General features: G+C 34.7%; 1 protein-coding gene across 1 annotated transcript in view; it reads left to right on the top strand.

Annotated features, from left to right (window-relative positions):
• Nucleotides 1–418: 418 nt before the first annotated feature.
• eco (Establishment of cohesion) overlaps nucleotides 419–24,097 on the top strand; it is a 54,421-nt gene continuing 30,742 nt past the window's right edge. Inside the window, exons 1-3 of the mRNA XM_067280665.1 lie at nucleotides 419–468; nucleotides 11,952–13,034; nucleotides 17,846–17,903. Of these exons, the coding sequence (XP_067136766.1) occupies nucleotides 11,996–13,034; nucleotides 17,846–17,903 (1,097 nt within the window). The 5' untranslated portion in view covers nucleotides 419–468; nucleotides 11,952–11,995. The remainder of the gene's footprint in view (nucleotides 469–11,951; nucleotides 13,035–17,845; nucleotides 17,904–24,097) is intronic.

The following is a 24,097-nucleotide window of genomic DNA, read 5'->3' as shown; positions in this document are numbered from 1 at the left end:
CCCCATTGTGGGCCTGGCCGAATCTATAATCGGCTCGCTGACAGAGGCCCTTTTAGTGCCCCCTGGGCGGAAAAAGTTAAAAAAAGACTTAACTATAACTGGTGAAAAAACCAGCAAAACTCCATTTTTTTTATTTATAAAACATCAAAAGCTTTAATACATTTTTGTTTTCTTTCTTTAATATTGATAAGTTTTCATTAACTGTTTATTTATTGTCTCGTAGAAATTTTGAAACTTGTTTCTAACATCATTTCTTTTGAAGAACTGGCAACAATGTCCATATTGCGCGAAACGGACTTGTACGAACGAGTCATTACGTAATTTTGGCGCCAAGGTTAAGCTGGATAGATTCTCGTGGTAGTCTGAAGTCGAAACAAGTTAAGAATTGTGGACACAGTCTTAAGTATCTTAAATTAATGATTAATCTAATGAATGTAACTGAGAAAAAGACTTTGTAATCAGATTTAAGTAAGTTTTATATATTGTTTGATTAATCGTATATATTGTATTTAAATGTTAGGTAATTGTATGCTATACACTAACTTCAGCCTAATCTATAGGTCATACTTGAGTGGCCGATTTTTAGAACATCGGTTACAAAATGTTCCAAAATATTTCTTCGAAAAAATGATGAGTCTTCGTAGGTTAAATCCGAAGAAGTTAACCGATTTTTTTTTTTGTCTGGACCGCATTTCGTCGGAGACAAAAACTTCTGACTGTTATCTCCGTTATTCTTTATTCACTATGCAGTTCGCGTTTATTTTTTTGTGTAACTTGCACCCCTCGTCGGGTGTTACATTTCTACAAATTGGCATAAATACAATTATTACGATAAAATTACAACTATTATTACTACTTCCGTTATTTGGATATATTTACACAATAGTGAACTAACCTGTTTTATGTTTAGACATACAGCTATGCAGTGTTGATGTTGTATCCTCTAAGGCAGTGGTTCCCAATTAGTTTTTCCTGTGTACCACTTCGAGAAAGAGCTCAAACTCGCATACCCCTTATAGCAGAAATTCATATTAGTCCATATTAATAGCATAAATTCGAAGATAATTCTGCTGTCTGTCTGTTACCTTTTCCTGTCTAAATGACTGAACAGGTTTTAATAAAATTTGGCACGGAGATAGCTTACGTGTTGGAGATGGACGTAGGCTACATTTTACTGCAAGAAAATATCTTATTTCCACGAGAATTAATTTTTTTCTCCCAATACTTTTTTTTATTTTGAGAAAAAGATCGATTCTAGCTCGATTTAGAAGCGAGATGTCACGATCGATTATTAAACTCGGTGAAGTCTCGTTATAATACTCTGCGAGAAGTCGCGTTGTCGCGCGTGAGAAATAACGGCAACAAAAATTTTCGAAATTTATTTTGCAAACACAAATTGTGTTAATTGTACAATTTTTGTTTCTTGCGTAAGAATTTCATTTAGGTATTGTCATAAATGCGTTTTTTTGATGAAATTTCGAGAATATTTTTAGTTATGAGTAAACGAATTTGTGCATTCGACGTCGTGTTGTAAATTGCCGCATTTTTGATGGTCCACCCGTTATTCTTTCGATTGCTTCGTCTCGTGCATTTAAATTTTAAATCGACCGATTTCGGATTGCCATGCGTACCCCTTCGTGCAATTTCGTGTACCCCGGGGGTACGTGTACCACTCATTGGGAACTATGGCCCTAAGGCATTTCTAACCGTCTTTCTTTATGTCTATTCCCAATATTAATTTAGAATTAATCTATATCTTATTAATAATGTAAAAACACTTAAACAGATACTGAAAATATCTTCTGGACATGGCGAGTAAAGATATTTTTAGTATCTGTTTAAGTGTTTTTACATTGTTAATACTGTATTTCTGCCAGCCGTGTTATACAAAGTAATCTATATCTTGATTAAATTTAATTTTTTCCCCCCTCTTTCTAAAATTGTTAATGTTTTTTAATTTTTAAGACTTGTTTTTACTGTTTTCATTCTGTGGGCATTAAAATGGCCTTTTATCAAGTGTGTCATAGGTTCAGCCAGGCCTATTATGGGCCTGGCTGAACCTGGGTGATGAGATATTACACCTGACATATCTAGGACAGACTACTACTAAAAAATTTCTGGGGTTTTCAACTTGTCTGGGTTTGTTCTCGGGTCTTCAGAACAATAGCACCTTAACAGCTCAGCTAGTTGGTTGTCCACTTTTAAAATTATGCTCTAATGGAATTTAGATTCAAAAAATCTGATTTCTTTTGCATTGGAACCTAAATTTGTCAATTACTGATATAAAGATTTTTGTTTGTTTGTTTTTTGAGATTAAAAAAAATCAAAATTTGATTTATAGAAAATTCTTATAGTTTTTCTACTTTTGCATTATGATGAATTTCACAATAAAAATAGCCAAAATGTACATTAGTTGTCAGAACTTCTAACTATTAGCATTGTCACAAACAAAACCTTTTTACCAGTGTTGTACTTGACACAAAAGCCTACTAAAATTTTCAGCCTCCACCAAGGCGGCGCCTTCAGGTGCTGAACTAACCAGAATCCCCCTTGGACCATTAGAATGATGCTTCCTGAGTTATAAACATTGTACGTATCACGTTTCACCCCTCTGCCTGTCTCCATTTGAATTCCTCGAATAGGTACCTCCACGCATGTGCGATCGTCTCCCCGTCCTTAAAGTTGATACAGAATCCCCAACGTCGGCTTTATAGATCTCCCAGGCCTCCAGGTGACGAATGTGATAGATTTGAAATGCCTGTCTAATCAATCTGGACCCCTATACAGGGAGATTGCTAGACATAATCGCACGAAGATCGCGTACGGGAGAACCGGAACAATTTACGAGCTGCTACACGACGCTAAAGACAAGATAGGTCTTAACAGAGCCCCAGGGGTTTACTTCATTCCCATCAGGTTCCAAAGAGATTTGGTTTATATTGGTTCAACCGTGCGTTCAACTCAAAAACAGTTACGGGAGCATCAATCTGATCTTAAAAACAACAGGCACGCCACCACCTTGACGGCGAACGTTACCGACCCGGAAATTCGAGCGGACTTCCGGAACACCAAATTACTTAGACAGGCATTTCAAATCTATCACATTTGTCACCTGGAGGCCTGGGAAATCTATAAAGCTGACGTTGGAGCACCTGTATCAACTTTAAGGACGGGGAGACGATTGCACATGCGTGGAGGAACTTGTTCGGGGAATTCGAACGGATCCAGGCAGAGGGGTGAAACGCGATACGTACAATGTTTATAACTCGGGAAGCATCGTTCTAACGGTCCAAGGGGTATTCTGGTTAGTTCAGCACCTAAAGAAGGCCTTGGTGGAGGCCGAAAATGTTAGTAAGTTTTTGTGTCAAGTACAACACTGGTAAAAAGGTTTTGTTTGTGACTGTTTATTGTTATCAGAACTATCTGCACATCTAAAGTTGCAGTCACACCTTGCACTTTCCAGCCGCTCGGGCAACTGCAATCGCAACGGCTGTTCCCATTAACTAGTAAACTTCCTTCAAAAACCAATGCAACTGCAACCGCAACTAGAAACAAAAAGTTTGTTTTGCTCATTGCAAATGCGCATCCAATAGGCAAATGCCTTTGTACCACTTCATATGGTGGCAACATTGAAAATAGTTCATCATCACGGCAGAAAGTAAGAGGATTGATTTGTTTACAGAATCGAGATTGATCGAGCTTATTTAAACTCACTACGGGGGATTTTAATTCTTCATTTTATTGAATAAAAGTAATTCGCATTCAACCTTTTAAAAACCAGTAATAAAAATTTGAAAACAAACGTTTTCGACCATTAACTCGGTCTTCGTTAGGTTCTAACTATTGAGATTCAAAACTGTTCCAGAACGTATTCAAATTTTCGAATAGAACCGTTGCGCATTCGTGTTACGTGTTGGCATGCGTAATACGTGTGGCGCAAAACACAACGAAATTACAATGCATATACAAACGAATTAAATGGAGCTATGGGGAACATCCCCTTCGTAACAAAACTTCCAAGCTTGAGAAATGTTACACGCATCTTTAGAATTGATGCAGGTTGTGTGCAGTCCAGCCTTGTATATTTCCAGACTTTCCAGGGATCGCAGATGGTCCAATCGGTGGGATATTTTAATCAATTCCGCGTTTTGCAGATCAGCACTTATGTCCGGGGTCGAGGCATACGCAGAGAGGGTAGTGGTGCCTCTGTTGCGGTCGATATCATATTTATGCTCGCGTAGACGCTTGTCGAGCGACCGTTTCGTTGAACCAATGTATACAAGCTCTCTTTGGAATCTGCTATCCCATAATGGAACAGAGTATACCCCCGGTGCCATTCTTTTATCTGCAATGTCCTTGGAATTGCGCATGAGGTCATATATGGTGTTACGTCTCTTGTAAGCGATCTTTTTGTTGGTGTATGCGGCAATTTCCCTGTAAATGGAGTCTAGGTGTTTATTATATTCAACTACTACAAGTGCTTGAGTGGTATTGGAGTCGTTAGTGCGTGTGTTGGTGTTGTCAGTACGATGCAAATGTGCAGACGCAAGGTTATGAACTAATGTACGGCTATAGCCGTGTCTTGTGGCTATGATCTGGATGCGCTCTAATTCAGATATGGTGTCCTCGATTCTGGAGTGGTGCGTGAAGGCTCTTTTCGTAAGGGCACGGAAGGCAGCTACCTTGTAAGAGAAGGGGTCCTCCGAAACGACAGGGATGAATAATGGAGTGTAGCATGGTTTGTAATGGACTTTAGTGGATATTGTGTTGCCATCTATTTGCATATGGATGTCTAAGAAGTTTGCATTTGTGTTGCTTATTTGGTCAAGCTTGATGTGGAGTCCATATGGATTGTTGTTCATTGCATCGATGAATCTATTTATATTGGGCTTAGTTTTCCATAAGATAAAGATATCATCGACGTACCTCCTATAAATATGTATATCTGAATTAAAGAGGGGTATAATTCTTTGTTCCAGTTTTCTAATGACCAACTCGCATAAGCATATATACAAGGCTGGACTACACACAACCTGCATCAATTCTAAAGATGTGTGTAACATTTTTCAAGCTTGGAAGTTTTGTTACAAAGGGGATGTTCCCCATAGCTCCATTTAATTCGTTTGTATATGGATTGTAATTTCGTTGTGTTTTGCGCCACACGTATTACGCATGCCAACACGTAACACGAATGCGCAACGGTTCTATTCGAAAATTTGAATACGTTCTGGAACAGTTTTGAATCTCAATAGTTAGAACCTGACGAAGACCGAGTTAACGGTCGAAAACGTTTGTTTTCAAATTTTTATTACTGGTTTTTAAAAGGTTGAATGCGAATTATTTGCTCACACCAGTACAGAAGTCGAACCTTTAATAGAAGCTATGCCGGCTAAGTTATACAAAAAGATGGTTTTAGCCCTAACTAGGGCTAGGGCTAAACTGAGATTCCTTACGATGTGCAAGAACGAAGAGCTGTTCCCCATGTCCATCTAACGTATACGCCTTCCAGATGGATGTGAGTCGTTGTTACCTAAGCTTAGAATATTATGTTTAAGAAAGGCGATACGCTCATCACGCAAGACTGTATTCTCTAAGCTCAATAGCGTAATCAACGTGGAAAATCAAATACACAACCAGGATCCTGAATTACTACAGGAGATCCATACTAGGATTGTTACTTTCCAATGTAAGCTTGAAAGAAACCTCTCCAGACGTTATGAAAAGAAATTCCAGTGGATTCTTAACAAACAAAGACCGCGTGGATCACTACAACATTCATCCTTGATATGCTGGGACAACATCTCACCACCTGATTTCCTCCTCCATTCCTTAACGTATGGTCCTATGTGTGCACCACCTGGTTCCTACATACGACCGGAAAAGATCATGCCTGACGTCGAAAACCTCATTTCTGGAATGAATGACGTACACAAGGAATATTACCGATGGAAATCTGCCTTCAAGATAATAGCTGCTAACAACCGGAAACAAAAGGATACGATTTGGAAGCAGGTCACCAAATCCAAAAAATGGTTGGAAGACCATAACATAATCGTCCTCAAGGCGGATAAAAGCAAGGCTCTCGTGTTATTGAAGAAAGAAACTTAACTTCCATAATGCAAACATACATCAACGACACAGAATGTGAACGCATCGATGATGGATTTGTCAACAAGCTATAAGCACGTGTGAAAAGATTTACACAAACTTGTTTAGCCAGAGAGCTGAACCTTAGCAGAGCAGTGGTACCTTCCCCTGATACCCCCAGGCTATTCGCGTTCGCTAAAACGCACCAAGATACGCCATCCTTAAGACCTGTCCTTGACAAGGCAAGATCCCCCACTAGAGAGCTGGATGTGGCGGTGCACAAGCGCATAATTCACGACTTAAACAATTATCCATGGACAGTCAGGAACCCACAAGAATTGTTAGACGTATTGAGACCCCTCAACGTAACGGACCGTGCATACATCACTGTTCTCGATTTCGTTTCATTGTACCCGTCGATTGTCATTTTACCCGTCGATAAAAATCCAACCGTGCTTTTGCGCGATTAGAGATCTCTTACTAACATCGCACGGAGCGCACCGTAAACTAGTCCTGGAACTAGCCGACATTCTGTGCAACACTTCCTTTTTCCGTTTCGACGACAAAACATATCTGCAGAAACGTAGTGTTCCGATGGGCAGCCCGCTGTCGGGCGATTTATGCGAGTTGGTCATTAGAAAACTGGAACAAAGAATTATACCCCTCTTTAATTCAGATATACATATTTATAGGAGGTACGTCGATGATATCTTTATCTTATGGAAAACTAAGCCCAATATAAATAGATTCATCGATGCAATGAACAACAACCCATATGGACTCCACATCAAGCTTGACCAAATAAGCAACACAAATGCAAACTTCTTAGACATCCATATGCAAATAGATGGCAACACAATATCCACTAAAGTCCATTACAAACCATGCTACACTCCATTATTCATCCCTGCCGTTTCGGAGGACCCCTTCTCTTACAAGGTAGCTGCCTTCCGTGCCCTTACGAAAAGAGCCTTCACGCACCACTCCAGAATCGAGGACACCATATCTGAATTAGAGCGCATCCAGATCATAGCCACAAGACACGGCTATAGCCGTACATTAGTTCATAACCTTGCGTCTGCACATTTGCATCGTACTGACAACACCAACACACGCACTAACGACTCCAATACCACTCAAGCACTTGTAGTAGTTGAATATAATAAACACCTAGACTCCATTTACAGGGAAATTGCCGCATACACCAACAAAAAGATCGCTTACAAGAGACGTAACACTATATATGACCTCATGCGCAATTCCAAGGACATCGCAGATAAAAGAATGGCATCGGGGGTATACTCTGTTCCATTATGGGATAGCAGATTCCAAAGAGAGCTTGTATACATCGGTTCAACGAAACGGTCGCTCGACAAGCGTCTACGCGAGCATAAATATGATATCGACCGCAACAGAGGCACCACTACCCTCTCTGCTTATGCCTCGACCCCGGGCATAAGTGCTGATCTGCAAAACGCGGAATTGATTAAAATATCCCACCGATTGGACCATCTGCGATCCCTGGAAAGTCTGGAAATATACAAGGCTGGACTGCACACAACCTGCATCAATTCTAAAGATGCGTGTAACATTTCTCAAGCTTGGAAGTTTTGTTACAAAGGGGATGTTCCCCATAGCTCCATTTAATTCGTTTGTATATGCATTGTAATTTCGTTGTGTTTTGCGCCACACGTATTACGCATGCCAACACGTAACACGAATGCGCAACGGTTCTATTCGAAAATTTGAATACGTTCTGGAACAGTTTTGAATCTCAATAGTTAGAACCTGATGAAGACCGAGTTAACGGTTGAAAACGTTAGTTTTCAAATTTTTATTGAATAAAAGATAAACGAGTGCAGGCTTAGCGTGAGCTAAGTGAAAGTTTCGCCATTGATTGCAAATATCATTTTTAGATTTTTGGATGTAGAATGTTGATTGTTTTTAGTTTAGTAATGATGATAATACTTTAAATATAGCTAAAGAACTAAGTAGAAGGTATCACCATTTGTTAATGATATTCTTTTGCATTAAAGAAAAAAATATAGCAGTTGAAGTGGATGTTGGTTTATTATAAGGTTACATGTTTCAGAGTTGCAACGCCAACGAACAACGTGACCGTGACAAAACACGTGCAACTCGTGCTCATTGCAGTTGTAGTTGCCTGCGTGGCTGAAAATTACTGTGTGTGACCATTGCTTAAAGTTTAATCTAATGGTTTTCTGCTAATGTTTGCCAGACATACTATTATCATCAAATGTGAAAAAGATTATAAATTTTTTTGTAGTCTGTAGATTAACTTAATTCAAAATTAGTGAATTTTATATCTGAAAGCCTTTAACAAAGTTATTTTAACTTTTAATATTCAAAGTTTTAAATAATTATCTTGTATTAATTTCTCAACTTGGACAAGAAGTTTTAAGATTACAAGAATCGTGCGAATACAAATATTTCATCGAAATTGTTTAGTCTGTATATTTCACATTTTAAAAATAGGTTAAAAATGTCAAACTTGTTTTCTTTACTATCAAACTCTTAACAGTTTAAATAATAATCTTTATTTCATATTAAAACATTAACTAGATGTTATTGTAATTGAAAATTCTGTTTTGCATCTCACACCTTAAAATTATAAGTAATGTAGCTATGGATATATGTAAAAAAAAAAATTAATATAAATATAGCTAATTAAAAATAGTACAGTAATAAAAATTCAAGCACAAGATGTTAATATTTATTTATTAAATATCAAAATTTGGATAGAAACTGTTAAAATGTATATTTTGACAGTTTGTCCTCATTTTTATGATTTTTGTTATTTGTTGTTAACCATTAAAACAAATTTATTGATGATAATGTTATAAATAATAATTAAAGCATTTAAATGATTGTGCATACTTATGATGTTTAATAATAAAAGTAAAATCAATAAATTTAAAACTTGTATCAATCTTCATAAACTATTAAGTCAGTCCATAAGTTTGTGTGTATTTTTATCTACCAAAAAAAAATTTGAATTAAATTTCATTTCAATCTATAATGCATTCATCACTGTTTTGTATAATGTGTTGTCATGTTTTTAACTTTGTCCTCATAAAATGATTTTGATTTTGAATCAAAATATTCAGAAATAGCATTTTTGACATTATTCTCATCCTCAAAATTTTTCTCTTTTAAAAAGTTCTATAACCCTGAAAAAGTTGATAATCACTGGAAGTAATATCTGGCAAATACAATGGATGAGCTAAAATTTCCCAGTTGTAGCTTTTGAGTTTTTGTACAGTTATTTTTGAAGTGTGTGGTCTTGTATTGTGTTGCAAGAGAACCTGCTTTCTGTTAACTAATAGTGGTTGATTTTTTTTAACACACTAATTTCTTACAATAAATTTGAGTTGTAATAGTGTGATTTAGTTTTAAAAGTTAGGTCAAAGTGAATTAAACCTGACATGTGACAACCTGTCCTAACAAACAGACAAAAGCATTTTAATATTTTTTTTATGCAACTTACCATTTGTAGTCAGTTTTGGCTGCTTGTTAGAATTTGTCCATTGTCTTTTCTCATTATATTATTATTATTATTGTGTTGGGTTTAGTGGGTTATACTCAGTTGACATCGGTGGCTGTGTATTATGCCGGACCAGAGTCTAGGCGTATCAACCAAAACTAAAATTAAATAAGTGTTTCAGTATCTGTATTTGGGAATTTCCTAACAATGTGGCATGCATTCAGTATAGTGGCCTTCTGTAGTGTGATGTATGTATTTCTATTCAATTGTAATGTTCCCAGACTTTTGTGTAGTGTGTGTGGTATCACACCTATAGAGGAGAGGACAGGTACAATAAGCACTTTATCCATCCTCCACAGATGCCTTATTTCTTGGGCAAGTTCTGTGCAAGTGCACAGAACTTGCCCACAATTTTTTCAGTGCATGTGTTTCGTACATTGTTTGGAATGGATATGTCTATAATGTATGTGATTTTATTGTGTTTGTCAATGAATGTGATGTCTGGTCTGTTGTGATAAATTATTTTATCTGTTATTATGGCTCTGTCGTAGTACATTTCCTGCGTGTTGTTTTCCAATACTGTCTGTTGATGTATTTGATCAGCAACCTATTGTTTGATAAGTTCAAGTGTTGTTTGTGGGATAAGGTTGTTGTGTATAATTATTCTTTTATGATCAACAACCCAACCCTTTGTTCAGTGACAGTGAGTTGTGGATATTGTTGTGTGAATGTATGGTGTAGTTGTTATCTGTATGCTGTCATGTTTGTTTCGAGTTTTGTGATGGCATAGTAAGTACGGATGATAAACTCGTTCATTTCTGTTGTCCATTTCATCTGTTGGCGTGGTTTTCCAGCCTTTGTGATCTGTGGTTGCATTGCCATAGAAACACCAAGACTAGATTGATTCCTCACATCTGTTGAGGGGATTGCAGTAGCCATGCTTGGGCCGGTGCTGCTTTTGCCACCGGTAACCAAAGGAGACTGTGGCTTCGTGAGCCTCTGCCTAACCCACGAACGTGGACCTTGTTAAGCTGGGAGACGTCCAAGCCAGTATCAAACTTAGATCTGGTTACTACCATGATAAATATCTCCGTGAAATGTGGGTTTGGTCACTCTTAGCTTCATTTCTCCCCATAGACCTTACTGGCATGGGTGTCCCTACCAGGAGCTTGTGTTCCAGCCTGCATTGCTCTATGGATCAGCAAAATTACTGGGCTCTCCCACCACGACCAGGTGGTGACCACGGGAGAGTTGTTGTTGTTATTGTTATAGAAATGTTCTAAAGCAATCTGGGAAAAGATATGCAAATGTTTAAATTTTGTTGTATTTGACAGTGATATCCATGTGGTATCCATTTTCCAAGCTTTGAAACTTTTCCAATCTGTTGTAGGTGACTATAAACAATTTCATGGGATGAATTTAAATGTTCTGCAATTTCATCAACTGTTAAAGATAGTTCTGCTTCAACTAGTGCAGAGAGAGCATTATTATCAAAGTCAACTGGTCTTCCTGTATGAGCCTTATCTTTCACACTAAAATTATTGTTTCTAAATCTTTCAAACTGCTTTTCTGCAGTCCTTACACTAATTATAGTTTGACTATGTACAGTTTTTTTATATTTTTTGCTGCATTCCTACCATTCTCATCACTTAAAAAGTATAAAACATGTCTTTTATACACTCTAGTGTAAAAAATATCCTTTTACACTTGTGTTTTTAACAAGAAGAAAAGATTTTTCTCAAGATTATAAAAATGTACTTGGTATATGAACTTATATACCGATCTAATATAATTCTAAAATAATTCTACTATAATGGAAAAATTACCACACACCAAACCCTAATACTTTCAAGCCTTTTGGCTCATCATCAGGAAGCAAAACAACAAACAGTACATCGAAAAAGAAAGAACTCGATTAAATTTAAAAGTCAAACTGTTCTAAAGTTCCACTGAATTCCAAATGCCTAGGCAAAAAAAAAATTCTGATCAGGAAATCAATACCATTTTTGTTTTTTTGTTAAAAGAAAAATAGTCTGGAAAGATAGCAGAAACTTTACAATTAGTTTTCTGCCCAGGCATTGGAATTTAATAGAATTTTAAACAGTTTTGATTTTTAAGTCTGATAGCATTCTAATTTTGTTTTTGTTTGAGCTGTTTGCTGTTTTGCCTCTTGATAGTGAGCTTGATGGCTCAAAAGTACTTGATGTGCAATACTACTTTGGTTGTTTTTCCATTAAAGTGGTAGTATTAGGAATCACAAATTAAACAACAGAAATTTAATTTTTTATTTTTATATTTACAGTTGGTTTTTCTTACTTTGTATGTTTTCAGAAATATTTATTATTATTATTATTTACAGACATTCAAAAAACAAATTGAATTAATTGGAAGCATAACAGAAAGATGACTTCCAGAGTTCTTAGAGAAAGAGTTAATGGTAAAATTTTAAAGAAATCTACAAGTCACTTCGTTCAAGTTGGTGGAAAAGAAAATGTTTCAAATTTGAAACAGGATGGTTTTGGTACTACAAAGTTTTATGGTCCTAATAATGATATTGAGTTATCTAATATAAAGAAAGAAAGACTGAGAAGATCAATTAAATTATTACAAGACTCCAAAGTTCAGAAGAAAACTGAAAATAATAAAAAAAATGTAAAGCAAAAAAATACTAAGAATATTAATAAAAAGAATAACAATAATAATAAACATAAATCCAAAGAAACTGAAGAACAGGTACTGGTACCTAAGAAGCGTTGTAAATTTGAATTTGAATCTAGTAGTGTTGAAATAAGTAGTGAAGTGACAACTTCACCAAGCTTATCAAAAAATCTTTCAAGCAACACCTGCAATGAACCCGTCGACACCGGTAAAAGATTTTTTCTGTCGAAAAGATCTTCGTCTAGCTTAGAAGGAAAAATGATAATGGCCGTTAACAAGGGACGATTCCATTTAGAATTTAAGAGGGGAACTGTTAAAAAGAATGCAATTAAGAAAACAGATGCAAAGTCGAAAAAGTCACAGAAGCCGAAAAAAGTTCCGTTAACAGTAAATATTAAATCTGTATCTCGTAACAGAAGAAAAATTGAATCAAATAACAAACAAAATTTGTTATCAAATTCAAATGACTTAGTTGCTACAAAAGAAACAAGTGACATTCCAGATAAAGAAGTCAAAGATATCAATCAACAGTTTCTTGCTGATGAAATTTTAAATGACCACACAATAGCTTCTGAAAATGTAATCATTCCCATTAGCATTGCTAAGAGAAATAATTTTCTTGTCAAGACTAGTACTCCAATCAAATCAACTGTTTCTAGGAAATTACAATTGGATGAATTTTCTAACTTACCAAAAATTAGAGAAGATCCAAGTGTCATTTCAAATATAACTGCTGTGGTAAATGAAAATTCAAAACTTGGTTTGGATCAGGACATAGCTAATGGTAAAATTTTTTAAATTGAATTACAGAAATTACTTTGGTATTTAAGATTAAACATTATCATTTTATATTTTATCTGTTTGCAATATTTTTTTTCAACTATGATTATTTAAATTTAAATTATTTAATGATTTAAACAACTACTTATCACACTAACTTACAAATTACGTACTCGGAACCAATATACAATGTGATCGAAAAAACGAATGTTTTCCAACCCCTTCTGGGCTCTGCTTCGGTTTCGTAATGGTTTTCAGATGGAAATTCGATTAACGAATGCCATTAACTAAGAGTTTGATCTTGAGTTCAAGCGATTTACAAAAAATTTACATCACGCATGTGCAACGCGTTGGCCTGCCCAGATACAATGAGTAGTTAGTATGTGCTGTGAATCAACTCTTGTCAGGCCAATGACAAAACCATCTCCTCTTTAAAATTTATTTACGTGGTTGAGATGGAAGATTTAAAGATGTGCATAGCCTCTAACCGTTCGAAGTGTTCAATGGGAGGCGCAGCGAGGAGGGGATTGACCAGTGTAAAGTCTGCTACTATGTCTGGATCTGTTACATAAGTAGCGAGGGCCGTGGAGGTTCTCCCGTGACGAATATCCACCTGATGTTCTTGCATTCTGACGCCCATGGATTGTTTAGTAGAGCCTGTATATATCAAGTCCCTATCGCATCTATTATTCCTTAAAGGGACACTATAGACTCCGGGTCGTCTGCTGGGGTTAGGAGGGTCCTTCCCATTATGCAAGATGTTTAAAAAAAGTAGGGCACCTCCTGAAAGCAAGACGTACCTGGCATTTCCTGGCAACCTCGGTGTATATAGATCTTATATACGGGTTATAGGTGATGGAAATCCATTCCATGTCATCTGGATGGTTATCAATCGGTTGGTTTACCTCCCGTGTGCTATCCAAATGCTTACGGCAATAACATTGTATCATCCTATGAATAAATGTGTGACAACCATGCTCAACAGCTACACTTTCTATATATGCTAATTCAGTATCATGAGTCTGGATGTTAGAAGAATGTGTGAAGGCTCTTCTGATTAGGATTGGATAGCACATGGGAGGTAAACCAACCGATTGATAACCATCCAGATGACATGGAATAGATCTCCATCACCTATAACCCGTATATAAGATCTATATACACCGAGGTTGCCAGGAAATGCCAGGTACGTCTTGCTTTCAGGAGGTGCCCTACTTTTTTTAAACATCTTGCATAATGGGAAGGATCCTCCTAACCCCAGCAGACGACCCGGAGTCTATAGTGTCCCTTTAAGGGATAATAGATGAGATAGGGACTTGATACATATAGGCTCTACTAAACAATCCATGGGCGTCAGAATGCAAGAACATCAGGCGGATATTCGTCACGGGAGAACCTCCACGGCCCTCGCTACTTATGTAACAGATCCAGACATAGTAGCAGACTTTACACTGGTCAATCTCCTCCTCGCTGCGCCTCCCATTGAACACTTCGAACGGTTAGCGGCTATGCACATCTTTAAATCTTCCATCTCAACCACGTGGATAAATTTTAAAGAGGAGATGGTCTTGTCATTGGCCTGGCAAGAATTGATTCACAGCACACTCTAACCCAGGGGTGTCCAATAGTTTTTGCCCCTGGGCCAAATTGGAAAGAAAAACTTTTTCACAGGCCAAACGAAATATTAAAATTAAATCATGTTAAATACAAATACGCTGACTCGGGAAGCAGGTCAGGTGAACAAACCTGACCTGCCTCTTCGAACAGAAGTTCCTGATGCATGCGCAATGTCATTTTACAATGCAAAGAAATGTACAAGCAAAAAAAAATCTTATTACTTTTCTTATTACTATTTTTTTTAATTATGAGAATATAATGATGATAATGTAGCAATTAGACATACAGAATGAATGAATGGTAAGCATTACATAAGGTGATTAAAAAAATAAATATTCTGTCAGCTGTTCAAAAATAAATTGTTCTTATCATGAAATAAAAGCTTTTTACTTTATAAGTAAAATAGAGGTGTCCTATATGTTACCTGAGATTTTGGTGTGCATATCGTATTCCGTGAATAATTATTTACACAATAAATATACAGTTAAAATTCTCCCTTGCTTAATATTTACCGTATATCCCTGGTGGATTCTAATAGCAACTCCACTACCATAAAACCATTAAAGTTCTTAAGGTAACTTCATTCAAATCAAAATGCTTACCTACAGATATTGGACCTTCTCCAGTGCAAGACTATCTGAAATTTGGATTTCGGTATCTAACAAGGGGAGGGCACGACCTGGGAAATTCACTTTGGGATGAGACTTGGTATATAGGTAGTACTCCTTTAGGATGTTCAATCCTCAAAACAAGAAAGCGCAATGGCCAGCCAATTTTAAGAAAAAGGCCTTTAAAAATTCGAGCTCAGCTTATGTATTAATAAGTTTTGCTAGATCAACACCTGCTGAGCAGCTCAGTTGACATCGTTCTCGGCTACTGCCAAGTCGTTCAGGGTTCAAATCTCGGTCTCAATTAGTATTTTTTTTTTTTTCTAAAAATTTTTTAAAAATAAGTATTTTGAATATATATAAATTATTAAAATTTTATTATAATAAATAATTTCATTTAAAAAGATGTTTAACACATATTACGTGTCATTTTAATTATAATAATACAAAATAATTAATAATAATAGTTATGAAACAACAGTTTTCATTTATTATTCTATTGTATCAAATTTTTCGATGGTTACTACACTTATTAATTCTCACCACTTAAAAATAAAAAGTATAAAACATGTCTTTTATATTCATCTTTTACTTCCATTTTAACAAAAATAAACAACTAAAATGTTTCCAATTCCAACAGTATTATATAAATGAGATCCAATTTAACACTTCAGTGTGAAAAGTATCACATTAGACTGATATTTTCAACAGCAAAACAAGATTTTTCTCAAGGTCATAAAAATGGCATGGACATATGGACTGACCTGATATTTGGAGTGTAAGTTTACTTTTGGATTTCCACGAGATCATAGTGTTCCGTAATATATCACACCGTAATACAAATAGTTTCAATATTTTACAGTAAAATGTCTGTGAATGAAGATACTATCAGTTTACCAACAGTTGATGATGATGATTATTAATATACTTATTAATAATTTTGTATTATTATAATTAAAATGACACGTAATAAGTGTTAAACATTTTTTAAATGAAATTATTTATTATAATAAAATTTTAATATTTATATATATTCAAAATACTTATTTTAAAAAATTTTTAGAAAGAAAAAAAAATATAGAGACCGAGATTTGAACCCTGAACGACTTGGCAGTAGCCGAGAACGATGTCAACTGAGCTGCTCAGCAGGTGTTGATCTAGCAAAACTTATTAATACATAAGCTGAGCTCGAATTTTTAAAGGCCTTTTTCTTAAAATTGGCTGGCCATTGCGCTTTCTTGTTTTGAGGATTGAACATCCTAAAGGAGTACTACCTATATACCAAGTCTCATCCCAAAGTGAATTTCCCAGGTCGTGCCCTCCCCTTGTAAGAGACAGCTTTCCTTTCTGGCTTCTTTTTAGCTGAATTATCTAACATTGTGGTAAAGGCTTTTAAAAAAAATTAAGTTGACATGGAAATACATTATATGAATTTTGCTGTGACTATTGACTAATGTAACAGCGTATTCAAGTACAGTCAAACCTGTTTTTATGCACTCATTTTATGTGCAATTTTTTTAATGCGAATTTTTAATTTGTGCGATTTTTTATTTGTGCGGTATAGTTGGCGACTAGTCTCGTGCGATTCGTCATGTCTCACGTTGACTTATTATAGCTAAATAAACTTATTATAGCATAAATGCACTTATTATAGTAATATTATTGCACGAATATGCGAAAAATGAAATAATTTACTTTTTAAGTCAACAAAACACCACCTGGACCAAACTATGTAAAACAGACGATAGACCAGACGATGCAGTCAAGTGCTGACATCTGTTGTCAATAAATTCTGTTTCGTACAGTTTTGAGTTATTTTCTATGTGAGACTTTTTTTATGCGGTCCCTATTGACCGCATAAAAAAATATTTTTTTTAATTGTGTTGCGAAAACTATTTTTTATAGCCCCTCGTGAAGTTTCGTGCGATTTTTTTTTTTTTTAATGCGGTTCCTATCCCCCGCATAAAAACAGGTTTGACTGTAATTTCTATTTTATTTTTGTTTTTCTTGTTTTCTCTTGATACTTATATAAATGTTTTTATTCAAATTGAAATAGCCAACATCTCATTATATGTATTTATTGTACAGTATATTTAAACTTTAAATGTTTTATGTTATGTTCTAATATTCATTTCATATATATCCTGACAATGGCTGCTAGAACAGTTGAAAACATTTGACAAAAAAAATTGCTGGTGAAGGCTTATCTAGGAAATTTTTGAAAAATTGAATAATTAATAAAAATCAGATGATGGAAAATCTTTCAACAAAATTTTATAAATTGATGTTATGTATGCACATTCTTATTCAATTTTTTTTCTACATGCAAAAACTATGACATGTTAAAGTGAGATAATATTGAAGGGAATCTTTACAAATGCAGATTGAGATTTTTCTTTTCAAAATTAATTGCAATTTCCTTTAAAAGTAAGTAGCAATCTTTTTGTTTTTAGAATTAAATTCTAAATGGAAAGTTTTTAGAAAGGCAACTTTTTCAAATGTTTATATCAGAACAAATAACATAAAAAACAGAATGGAGTGTGTTTTGTTTTTGAGAATTATATTAAAATATTTCAAATTTTTCACTTAGTTGAGAATAAACCAGGAGAAACAATCCCAAATGCTTCGTGTGAAGAAACAGTTGAAAAGTAAGTTATAAATGTTTCATTGGTCTACTTCTTTTAACAAATTTTGCAATAGGTTTTATTACACCACACATTTCTGCAACACACTTTTTTTCAAACTATGCTCCTAACGGTTACACTTCTTCCCGCTTCCATACCACTTGTCAAAACAGCTCTAAAAGTTTTTTTTTTTTTTTTTGTAATGTCCTAGCTGCTTTTGTAGCTCTGAATTCTATTAGTCATTCCTGGTCAACAAATACCTGACCAAGAAGGGTAGATTTACAGTGTATTTTCAGTTTCCTCATTCCCACGATCGTATCTTTCAGACTTTTCTGTTTTTTAAAATGAAGAGTCAAAAGATTACGTTTCAGTTGACAGCAAATGTGGAAGTCGTAACGACAAAAGTTCTTAAAAATGTTTTCCAAAACTTCTTTGATAAGTGGTTAGAATTGTGAAAGAAGAGTGTAGCAATACGAGGAATTTACTTTGATGTGATATGTGTAAAAATGTATGTTGTGTAATAAAACTTATGCCAAAAGTTTGGTTCATTTTACTTTTTCAGCTGTTATATATATAGCATGGGAAAGTATTGGAATCATGGCAAATTTGACCTGCTGAGTTTTGACTTTGCAAATTTTGATGCTTTGAGACCCCTGAACCCAAAAAAGTAAAAAAAAAACAAAAAAAATGAAAAAAAATTCCTTGGAGATGTGTGTGTGTGTGTTGGATTTTATTTTGTTTAATATCTTAGGATGGGGTAAAGGTTAACAAACAAAATTTGGCATAGTAATTTGTATATAACAAGCATGGGCAAATGCAGCTTCAAGAGCTGCATGCAGCTCTTTTTGAGTTACGTGCGGCTCTTGCTGAAAGTGTTAATTTCTATTTTTTATTATTATTTTTATAATTTTGTGAAAATATGTTTATTAAAAATATTCAATATTTGTTTTATATTATATAATAAAATCACACATCTTACCATACTATCGGCCACGACAATACAGAACTGCAGCTCCCGTGCATTTTGCAAAACTTACATTGCGGCTCCCACTGAACTCTTGCTTGCCCGTCCCTGGTATATAGGGCACATTAATGCTATTAAAATTTAGTAGTTACTAGTCAAGATGGTGAGAAGATTGAAGGGGTCATGGGTCATATCTGGAGTGGGATTACATTTACAATTTTTTAAAATTTGGGCCTCTACCCTTAAAACCTTTGTCTTTTTTATAATAATTACACTCAAACCTGTTTTTGTGCAATTTTTTATTTGTCCCGGAGCAGAAAACGCAACCGACATCGACATTGACGTCATTTCCGTCGAATTTTTCCCCCAGCCAGGAATATCTGTCTCCGACTGAAACGACGAATTTCTCGAGACCAAAAAGAGCGAGATTTAAAGTCTTAAAGCTTTCTACTGCGATATTTATAACTGTCAGAATTGTCGGAACTACAAAACAATCACAACAAAACTAAGGGAAGTTATTATTAACCACACAGATAAAAAATTGCACAAAAAAAGACCACACAAAAACAGGTTTGAGTGTATTAATATAAGCTTTTAGTAACATTGTTTGGCACCACATGCAATTTTAACTTTATGCTAGTGTCTTAGTGTTTCATAAACATAAAAAAAATCCAGAAACTGCTGGGTTTTTTTTACTCAAAGTAGTCAAAAATGTTAACTTTGGTAATTACTTTTTATATTAAAAACTTTTTAATAAATGTCATTGGTGGCATTTTCTTGACTGTTACTGTGTTCATTATTTCATATACAGTAGAGCGTCGTTCATTTGAAAGCCGATCGACCGAAACGTCGGTTAACCGAAAGCTTTCCAGTCGGACCATGTCGTGCTGAATCGAACGTTTTTGATACTAGATTAACTTCTAAAGTATGATTTTTTGTTTTTATATTTTTCAATATATTTATTTTGTTTGTACAAAATAAAGAAATAATTTTTAACGATACGATAGCCTCAATTATTATTATAAAAATTTTCGTTAGGCTTAAAATCGACGAAAATTCAACGCGAAGCAACACGCAACAGAGAAGAATTTCAACGTGGGATAGACTAATAAATTTTTTCGTACATAATCGGTTATCCGAACAACCCCAGTCCCCAATTGATTCGGATAAACGACGCTTTACTGTATTATGTAATTTGCTGTTAACACAAATTAAAACTTTGTTTTATCATATACTGTTTAAACAAAGCTTTTAGAATATAATTATATTTTTTATGTTTTATTGTGTACTGCTTGTTTTTAATATTAATTAATATATAGCATTATTCTGGTTGGTAAGTGTTTTTTTTTTTTTTTTTTAGAAATTGTTTTTTCATTTTATGATTCCTGATAGTCGTTTCTTACATCTCTTTTTTTTTGTACAAGGCTTAAATAATTTGTGACAACATTCTCTCTTGCTCTGATATGAGGACTGATTAGTTATCTGTTCATTCCCTCTGATTAACTATGTTTCTTATGGAATATTTATTAGAAGATGGTGCTGAAGAAGGAGTTGAAACTACTAAGGAGGGACAATATTGTCCCTCCTTAGTAACCTAATCTTATTCTTCAGTGTGAATGACCAAGCGCTTTTGCTATATAAGTGTACTGAAGGCAATGAGTGATAATGTGTAGCCATCCATTGGTCATGAACAAACATAACGAGTAAAAATGTATATTGTGACATTTTTATTTGTTAATTGGTGCGATCAGTAGCAAAGAGTAGATAAAACTGTGGAATGGGCCCAGGTTTTCTCCTGTCTGACAAGTTGACCATATGCCATTTTCTAGGTTTTCAAGTGAAGAGTGAAAGATGAAACTTATAAAGTAGAAAGGTCAGTCTTTCTATTTCACTCCAATAAGAAGAATTTTTTTTTTTTTACGAAAGTTAAATTAGATTAAAATCTAAATATACGTGAAAAATAACAAATGTTCGTAAATCTCGGATTTTTTCCGGGCTACATTTCTGCTGCAAATTTAATTAATTGAATGAATTGAAGTAGTGCTTTGTCTCAAGATTTTAATTCGTTATTTATTTTCTGAGATTAGATGTGTAATCAGTAATGTACTAAGGAAAATTGTTTGAATCACTCTGAGAGATCTTTTCTACAAATGTTATTAAATTATTATAAAGTAAAACTTTTCTAAGATGATGACATTGTTTATCTTTAGACTAAATTTGTTTGTTTATTTAAATTAGTAACAGAAATGTGACTTGAAAAATCGTTGGATTTTGCTTGGGCAAGCACTACAAAACACATTTTCAGAAAAAAGTTAACACTAATATGGAAGTTTAGATAAACAGAACTAATAACAATTTCATCTGCATATTTCTTCATTGTATGCAAAATGTCACAACCCAAATTGTGGACTTCTCAGAAAAAAATAGCCCTACTACTGTTGCTATAGTGACTGCACACCAGACATTCACTTTGAACTGTTCTCTGGTGCTTGTGCACAATAGGATCCTTAGTGCCCCAGAAGACAATCATTTGTTCACATATCCATTTACATGGAAGACTCTTGTCTTCCATCGTCACTGAATGCTACTAAACTCGGAATGTTGAGTTCCAAAACTTTCATTTTCAGCATGAACATTAGCAGTTTTGTCTGCACCAGATAACATCTATAAAATCTACAAATGATATAGTCACATTTCCAAATCCTCAGTTAAAATTCTCCAAACATTGGTCCAAGGAAGATCACATTTTGTTATGTATTATCTAGTTCATTTCTCAGGCTGTACAAGGATGATTTTTGTGCAACTGCAATGCTTGCAAGGGATCTGTTTGTGATCAATTACTGTTTCCTTTGTAATTATCAGCAGCTGGCCCAATTTTGACAAATTTACAAAAAAATGGTCACTCTTGAGAGTGGGTCAGTTGAAATTTTCAACATATTTTTTACAAAACACTGGATGATTGAAAATTGTTATCCTTACAGTGGACTTTCTTTGTTCTAAAGACAATCTTGTTGCCATTTCAATCAAATTCAAAGAACTTTTATATATATACAGTAGAGCATTGATTATCCGACCCCCGATCGACCGTCGCGTCGGTTAACCGACGGCGTTCTAGTCGGCAAATTCGACTGTCCGCTAGTGATGTGGCGCTACAATATTTGGCTATGTCTTGGCTACTTTAATATTATTTTTGTTAAATTTTTGCATGTTTTAGCTGGCAACACCGGCTCGACCACGAAAGGGAGGCCAGTATTTAAACCAGGCTTAATTTTATTTGACGACGCTATCCAATTGCTGTTTTTAAAATGTGTGCGAAATTTAGCGGCAAAAAAACGAGTGTCAGCTGTGAAGCAAAAGAAAATTTTGGACTTCTTTTTCTAATGTATAGGCCTACTTTATGTAAAATATGTAACCCAAATATATTTTTTTGTTTTATATTTTTCAATATACAGTACAGTACTGTATTTATTTTGTGCAAAATAAAGAAATAATTTTTAACGATACAATAACGACGATTATTATTTTTAAAAAATTTTGTTGGGACTAACATCGATGAAAATTTGACGCGAAGTAGGTTAATAGTGATATACTAATTACATGGGATATACTCATAAGGTATTTTTTCATACTTTTCAGTTATCCGACCAACCCCAGTCCCCAATTGAGTCAGATAATCGATGCTCTACTGTGTGTGTGTATATATATATATATATATATATATAATAGTCTGCATATTTTTATTTACTGAAAAAACAAAATTTAAATTTTATTTCAATCTGTAATATATTTACCATTATTTTGTTTAATGTCATCTTGATGGTAGATCTTCAATCCTGTCTTTATAAATTGACTTTGGTTTTTGAATCAAAATATTCAAAAATAGTATTTTTGCCATTACAGGCAGTCCTCTACTTACGAGCATTCGACTTGCGAAGTTACGAACAAAGCCGACAGATGGTGGGTTAAAGTGCAGTTGGTTATTTTTTATGTATAGTCAAGTTTATTTTTGAAGTTTTACGTTAAAACATTTACAGTACATACATATGTACATTTGTAATTGTTTTAAATGAGTAATTTTAATAAATAATGTACTGTACATGTGATTGATTTGAATTTATACTTCCCTTTAACAATCTTAATTCAACATTATTCAAGTAGCCTAAACATTACATAATTGTAAAAACAACGTTGTATTTGAGGTTTTGCGCCAAACATTGTCTTTTCGACTTGGGAATGACCGCTACGAACAGATTAAGTCTGTAAGTAGAGGACTTACTGTATTCTCATCCTCAAAACCCTTTTAAAAAGTTCTACAAACCATGAAAAAGTTGATAATCACTGGGAGTAATATCTGGCCAATATGATGGATGAGGTAAAATTTCCCAGTGTAGCTTTCAAGTTTCTGTATAGGCCTAGTTATTTTTTCAGCATGTGGTCTGGCATTGTCATGTTGCAAGAGATCCTGCTTTCTGTTATAAAACACACCTTTTATATTTGTCAGTTACTTCCATTTTAATGAAAATAAACAACTGAAATGTTACCAGTTCTTAACAGTATTAACGCATTAACTGCCATCTGATATGCCAGCTGTCGTACTAGTTAGGGCCGCATGGAGTCATCCGACTGCCGCCCGTTGCCCAACATCGCTATAACCAATGTAGTCTCACTCAAGGTTAAATTATTCCGGTTTCGTAAGACGTTGTTTTACATCCTAGTGGTGGCCTCTCACGGACGTCTACGAAGTCTGTTTCTGACTGCGACCGTCAAACCGTTCCCGTGAGGCTCGTCAAGGGGTTAGACGGTCGACGGTCAAACCACTTCATCTGATAGTGTTTTTATTTTTAATAGTGAATAGTTAAAACAAGGAAAAAATATTGAAAACTAGTTTAATTATTCTCTTTTGTTACATATAAAGTAATTAATATTAAATAACCCGTGGTCTTATAGTCTCCTGTTTGAGGCCATACGACGGCCGGTCATCGTTGATATATGTTTTTTAGCTTTGCTCTACCACTGTTATATAATGACCCTTCTATTTATATCATAATAAAATATTAAATATCAAATTTTCTCATTGTGGCCTGAAAAAATGGAAAATGTCATATTACAGGTGGCAGTTAATGTGTTAAAGAAATGAGATCCAGTTTAACACTTTAGTGTAAAAAGTATGCTATTACAATTGTGTTTTTAATAAGAAAACAAGATTTTTCTCAAGGTCATAAAAATGTGCAGAAACTTACTGACTGCCCTGATA

This window comes from Centruroides vittatus, unplaced genomic scaffold (assembly GCF_030686945.1).
Source record: "Centruroides vittatus isolate TY-2023 unplaced genomic scaffold, ASM3068694v2 contig_89, whole genome shotgun sequence".
Taxonomy (NCBI): Eukaryota; Metazoa; Arthropoda; class Arachnida; order Scorpiones; family Buthidae; genus Centruroides; species Centruroides vittatus.
This window is presented reverse-complemented; position numbering and strand designations above follow the sequence as displayed.